Source organism: Cupressus sempervirens, chromosome 5 (genome assembly GCF_028749045.1).
Source record: "Cupressus sempervirens isolate cs-2001-9-10 chromosome 5, ASM2874904v1, whole genome shotgun sequence".
Lineage (NCBI taxonomy): Eukaryota > Viridiplantae > Streptophyta > Pinopsida > Cupressales > Cupressaceae > Cupressus > Cupressus sempervirens.
Genome location: NC_143122.1, coordinates 391,020,043 through 391,027,215, shown reverse-complemented (window position 1 = coordinate 391,027,215; position 7,173 = coordinate 391,020,043). Strand labels below are relative to the sequence as shown.

General features: G+C 35.8%; 1 protein-coding gene across 1 annotated transcript; it reads left to right on the top strand.

Moving 5' to 3' along the window:
- The first annotated feature begins 4,584 nt into the window (after positions 1–4,584).
- Positions 4,585–6,722, top strand: LOC149556443 (uncharacterized). Its single transcript, XM_089829847.1, has 6 exons — positions 4,585–4,864; positions 5,009–5,295; positions 5,452–5,849; positions 5,947–6,170; positions 6,281–6,468; positions 6,565–6,722. The coding sequence occupies exons 1-6, from the start codon at positions 4,764–4,766 to the stop codon at positions 6,720–6,722; spliced, it is 1,356 nt and encodes a 451-aa protein (XP_089685973.1). The 5' UTR covers positions 4,585–4,763.
- Positions 6,723–7,173: the final 451 nt, after the last annotated feature.

The window sequence follows — 7,173 nt, the reverse complement described above, 5'->3', positions numbered from 1 at the left end:
TTGTTTTTGGTGGTGACTTGTATCTTGTAGAGTATTTTATTGTGAGAAATGAGATCGCTGGTGTTTTGAGTTTGGCATGTGTTAATGGAGATCTACATATTGTTGCTAATGTGGAGTTTGTTATGGCTAGCATGGATTCATTAGTCATTGATGTGAATGAGATTTTGCTGATGAAACAGTACGTTCAGTTTGTTCCTAGGAGTGAGCATGCTGATTAGATGGTTGAGATTCTTGTGTTTGACAAAGTGATGTAGATGTAGATGATTTGCATCTTGGTTTTCTTGTCCCTGGAGTGGAAACCTTTGGTGAAGGTAAAGATGGGTGCAGATATTTCTTTTGGTGTCAATGTGAGACACACTTTTCTATCTACCTAAGGAGTCTAATGCAGGAGCATCTTGCGTCAGAAATTTTAAATTTTTTTTTTTTTTTAAAATGGAGGAGAGAGAAAGTGATGAAAATTAGAGGGAGAAAATTTTAAAAAGGGAAAAATGAGAAAAGAGGAATTTCTATTTTCAAGGTACATAGGTGGCATAGATAGAAAAATAAATAAAAATGGTTATCATTCTAGTTATCAAGGTGTGTAGGTGGAATTCTAGAAGTTTGTGGACATTTCCTTAATCCATGCATTTAATAATTGTTAAGCCACATGGTGGTGCTTAGTTGTATTTGGGTGGGAATTAAATATTTGTTGGAAGGTAGTTGCATTTACCTTTTATCTTACATTGGTTATGTTTGTTACATCTTGGGTGGTAAGTGCCTATTTAAGCAAGGCATATGAGCATTTCCAATCAAGTTTCAAGGTGTGATCTCTTGTTAGTAGAAGCTTTGAGAGGAGGAGGAAGCAGAGGAATGAGTTTTCTTGGGTCTATGGATAGAGTATCAAATGTGAGACAATTTATAGTAGGATTGTGGTGGAGTTGCGATTTTGTGAGAAGAGCTAGTGGTTGCAGTTTAGAAACAAGGAGGTTGCTTGGTGGGCTTGCAAGCACAAGTTTAGATTTTCCTGGAGGTTTCTACCAAAGTGTGGATCTTGACTAGCTAATGTTTGGGTTGGATCTTAAGGGATCTTGCAGAACTATTATTGTAATTGCTATTGTATTTGGTCGTAACCAGGAAGGCCTTACAACCTGACACATTGCATGTAAATAGTTATTTTATGGATAAAGAGTTTCATTTGATATCAAATTATGTATCTTGTGTTGTGTTTTCATTGTGTGGTTATTTGCTAGGGGCTAGGACATCTCCTTTGGGGATTCTCCTGCCTTGCACTGCGTCATGTTTTATTTATGTTCTATTGAATGTTCATGTGAATGTTCTAATGAATCTTATGTTTTAATATTAATGTGAATATTCTAATGAAACTTACGTGTTAATGAATGTTATCATGTGATAATTCATCAATGTTACATTTAATTAATAGAATGCATGAATTTTAGATGCTAACAAGGAATTTAGATGTTAGGGAGGATGGGGCCAAATGAGCTTCCACCTTCATGTGGTTGGCCCTAATTAGTAGAGAATATTAAATTATTCTCGAAACCAAGTGAATCTCAATATTAACCCATGATTGCACACTAACTGTGTGAATCTCTTGGTTTTAGGAAATGCAGAAGGACATTATAATTCAATATGTAATCTCAATTCATACGCACACGACATCAGGTGGAGCATTCAGAGTGGCATTCACAAGTTTATCGAATCAATTATATGATGTCATTCACATCTACAATTTTGCATTAGAAACTTTAGTTAATTATAAGGTGTTTTGTAGAGTTTTAATTGATAGATTCATGATAAGTAGAAGTTATTCTTTGAATTGTGTCAAATTATGATATTGCTATTAGAATTCATGTGTACTTTTTAAATTAAAACTCATTTATTTATGATTTTTTAATATAGTGTATGAAGTACTCGAAAGAATGACTTTCTATGGGATTGCCTCAAATTTAGTGATCTATTTGACAAGTAAATTACATGAGGGTAGAGTTGAATCTGCTAAGGCGGTTCATGAATGCTACATTTTATTAATAGAATGAATGAATTTTAGATGTTAATGAGGAATTTAGATGTTACATTTCTTAGTTTATATGATGTATACAGGATGAATGAGATGATATGTGGAGAGAGTTGGCCATATTAAGAGACAAGAAAAATAAAATAAGTGGCTTGCTGGATGGAATCATGTGGTCTCCAAGAAATGTAGCAAATAGATCTAATCTAAATGTAGATGATTGGGCATCTGAGCAAGTACTTCTCTCCTCTTCAAAATCTTGTAGCATTATTCTTTCATATATTATAGCCTATGTGGTGAATTTGCATCCAAACATTTTATGCAGTGTGCATTTCAAATATTTTGGGTTCAATGGAATTAGTTGTTTGTTATGCATGAGGTAGTCTTTGAATGCATATCATGGTCACTTAAGGAAAAGTAGTGTACATGGTGCATGCATTATTACCTTTATCAAAAATGATTTTAACTATTTAGAGAATAAAAATGTCTCGCATATCTTGAACTTAAGGTAAAGTGCCAAGCTTTCTAAAATATTAGAGCAGATTCGTGTCTTTGACTAACTTCATAATGCTATATCAAATAAGGTTCAAGTTTACAAGGTCTTTCTATTTTCATTTTGGGTATATATAACTGTAAAACATAGTAATGGAACTAGGTTATAATATCATGAATTTATATATATTTAAATTAGAAGATGTTTTGATCAAACAACTTTGAACAAAAAACTTCATTTATATCACAGTGAGTATATCATAAAATAAATAAGGATAGATGAATTTTTTTGTTAAGAAAGCTTTTTCTAAAATGTCATGATGAATTCTTCAGTTAATATTGACAAAGACATTAATGTCATGAAATTCTACAGTTTATAATGGTGTCAAGATTTTTCTCTAAATTTGGTTAGTTATGTCTTGTTATCAATATTTTTAATTGAACATTTTCTCTTCTCTAAGTATCAGCTAAATACTTAGATGGAAATATTGACAAAAAAATTATCAATGTTTTTTCTCTATATTGATGGTGTACAATTCTAAACAATGTTGTCAATACTCCTCCTCCATGTTGTTTGGTGTTTTTTTTTCTTTGTTCTTTTGTAACCTGTTAATACTCCTCCTTCATGTTGATGTTTGTAACTTGTGATTACAATGAAATCTTTCTTGGGGCACCCTCCCTTCCCTCATCCCTTTCTAAAGCCAAAGGGAAACTTTTTAACTGGTATAAATTTCACATCAGCAAGTAGTGGACTACTGGATTCAACAGGAGTTGGATAGGTAGTTCTACACTATATTTCCATTCCAAATTTGGATTTTCATGATACCTCTATTAAATGGATGAAGTCACAACAAGCTATATAACATTGCATCACAATGAATTATAATAGCTGAAATTAGAGAAAAAATTTACGTAAGTGTTATTTTTTAATCTTCAAATATAATCAAACCCAAAATTCTACATCGAATTTTATTTGATCTTCAACATCAAATTTTCTTTGATGTTGGAATCATAGATGGAAAACTCGCCAAGTACTCGGCGAGTTTCAAACACTCACCGAGTTTTTCAGCTCGGCGAGTTTTTGGCCACTTAACTCGCCAAATCAAAAACTCGGCTGGAAGGTATTTACTCGCCGATTAATCGCCGATTACTCGGCTAAAACTCGGCGAGTTTTAACTAAAAACTCACGATTTCCTGGCCCGCGGACTGTGATGGCTAAAAAGGGCACAAAGTTATTTTTTTGCTCATTGTTTGTTGTATTTGCATTGTCTAGAGCCTTGAGGCATGGAGAGAAGAAGGTTTGGAGGCATTCTTAGCTGATTGCAAGTGATTCAAGACGGATTTGAGTGGATTTTAGAGGATTCTAACCGGTTTTCGAAGACAAATTTCTTTCCAGGTATGTTCATTTTATCATAGTTTGAAATTTTTTTTATAGTTTTATAACAAATGTTCTTTTATTTTTGTTGTTGTTTGTAAATGATTTCAAATCATTTCAAATCATTTTAAGTTTAACTCTATGTTTGAACTTTGAATCATTTGAAACCCTAGCTTCTAAGTTTTAACTTTGTTTATTCATTTTTCTATAAATTTATGTGTAGGGCAGCGGTCAAGCATTAAAAAAATGACAAACTCGCAAGAAGAGTGGCCACAAACACCATGCCCATCTGGATATATAGGCACTCGGCCTAAAAATGCAAGAGATAAGGCATGGCGGTATGCCTATGAAGCTCCAAATCCAAATGATATTGGGAAGGTGATATGCATTCCCTGTGAGAGAATTATTTCTGGAGGCATAAACCGCCTCAAATACCACCTTGCAGGCATAAAGAAACATGACTCAAATCCTTGTCTCAAGGTAACTGATGAAGAAAAAAGATTCATCCATGCCCTACTTGCAGCTGCTGAAGAGAAAAAATTGAATAGGGAGAGGGCAAAATTAGCTATGAGGGCAGCCATAGCTGAATCAAAAGGAGCTCCTTTTGATATGCAAGAGGAAGAAGAAGCACTTGAGAACATACCAGGATCTCTTCGTGGCCCACGGATCCGCAAATAAAATTTCTCATTTACCGGTTCCACTTCTTCTACATCTCCTACTTCTTCATCATCACCATCCGGATCCCCATCAGGGATAGGTGGTTATTTTGTGCCCAGAAACACACCTGGAGCACAACCATCATTAGAGGGCACTGCATGGTTTAAGGAGGTGCATGAGCAAACTGATATTGCAGCAGCTGATTTTTGGTTTTTCAACAATATCTCAATGAATGCCGTTGATAGTCCCTATTGGGTCAATATGGTGAATGCAATGACAATATCAGGCAAAGGGTACAAGCCGCCTAATCGCAAGGATATGAGTGGAAGGTTAGTATTTTACTATTTAGTAATTGTAAATAATTGTGATTCACTTTAGTTCATTGTTATATTTTAAATCTTAATTGTTATAACTTATTTCCTAATTTTTTACTAACACTTACACTTTATTTAATATACACCTAAATTTTGTAGGTTGCTTGACAAAGCGGTTGGTAGGGCAACATTGTTGATAGAAGACCAAAAGAAAGAGTGGAAGAAGTATGGCTGCACCATTTTATCTGATGGGTGGACAGATGGAAGAAGTAGAACCATTATTAACTTCTTGATTGCTTGCAAAGATGATGTGGTGTTTTGGAAATCTGTCGATGCCTCCAACAAAGTGAAAAATGCAGCCACATTGGCTTTAATGTTGGAGAATGTTGTCATGGAGGTGGGAATAGAGAATGTGGTGCAAATAATCACAGATAATGCAGCAGCAGGTAGATTTGATTTTTTATATTTGAATCAATATGAATTATGAATGTAATGCTATGGAATCTGGATAATGGTATTATTCAATTTAGATTTGATGTAATTTGTAAATACTAAATATGGAAAGTTTGTTATTGATTATTGATTTTTTGCTAATCTTTTAGGTAGAATCCTCCAAGAGAGGCATCCCACACTTTTTTGGTCACCTTGTGCAGCACACGTCCTTGACCTTCTTTTGGAGGACATAGGAAAACTTGATTGGGTGAGTCCAATTATGGAAGATGCTAGGCGAGTCACGAAATATATCTATAATCACCCATGGGTTCTCAGTTTGATGAGAAAAGCCACTAAAGGCAAAGATTTGATGAGACTTGCTATGACAAGGTTTGCAACGGTCTTCTTGACATTGCAAAGTATTCTTGACCACATATTGGCTTTGAAGCAAATGTTTGTGTGTGCTGATTGGGTTGCTTCACCTTACGCAAAGAAGCCCGAAGGAGAGGCTGTGGCACGAATAGTGTTTGATGATAGCTTTTTTGCAAAGGCTAAGGAGATTGTGGAGGTAACTTCATTATGTTTTTAGTGTATTCAAGTTTCATTATCAATTCATAACTTACTATGTTATTAACTAATTTGTATTTTTCAAATTTCAAATGCAGATGTCTCTGCCCCTGGTTCTAGTCTTGCGCACATGTGATGGGCAGCAATCCCCAATGGGAGGTCTTTATGAGGCCATGGATAGGGCGAAAGAGGCTGTTAGAAGTTACTATCATGGGGATAGTCTCAAATTTGACCCCATTTGGGAAATAATTGATAGGAGGTGGAACAATATGCTCCACCAACCTATTCATGCAGCAGGCTACTTCCTCAATCCCAAATTCAGGTACTATGATAATTGATTGTCCTTGAAGTTGGGATTTTAATAAGTCTTTATTTTACTTTACTTTTTAAGGTTGTGTAGTAAGATTTGATATCATTTTCTATTTGTTTTAGGGCTGATGATTCCTACTCAGATCCTAATGGAGAGGTCATGGAAGGTCTCTCTAAATGCATTGAGAGAATGATATCAAGTGAAGAGGAGAGAGACCTTATTGTGACCAAACAACAAATCTATGTGGAATCAAGGGGTCCTTTGTTCTCTTCTATGCTAGCAAAGAGAGCAAGATCTACTCAAGCACCAGGTAAAGCGTCAAACTTTAAAAATTTTGCTAATTGATAAGTTGTGCTTCTGATTTTTTTTTTTATTGCTTTATAACTTTTTTAATTTTGTTTTGCAGATGCTTGGTGGGCAAGTTGGGGTGGCAATACCCCCAATTTAAGGAAATTTGCTCTCAGAGTCCTATCCCAACCTTGTAGCTCATCCCATTGTGAGCGCAATTGGAGCTTATTTGAGTCCATCCATACAAAGAAAAGAAACAGATTGACTCAAAAATAGCTTAATGACCTTGTTTATGTGCACTATAATCTTAAGTTGCGCATAAAAAAGGCACAGCTCTTAGAACTACCTGGTCCGCTTGATCTAGATGAGATAGATCTTTATTCTGATTGGATAGCACAGGAGCCAAGTCCATTGTTTACACCAAATGAGATTGCTGATTTGGAGAGGCAGGCCATGGAGGGGGAGGCTAACGCTGATTTTCAGTTCACTATGGATGACATTGAGGATGAGGACGAGGATGATGATGATTCAGGCGAGGATCAGGCATTACCATTAGGAGGAGATGCATCCTCTTCTAGGACGCCGAGCCAGTCAGTAGGGACGTCGAGCAAGGGGGCACAGCCACAAAGTTCACAGTCACGCAGCTCACGCCCTATCCCAGTGCGCGGCACTTCTTCTAGGACTAGACCCCCTCGCTTTCCTGCTAGTGCAAGTGGAAAGAGGAAGA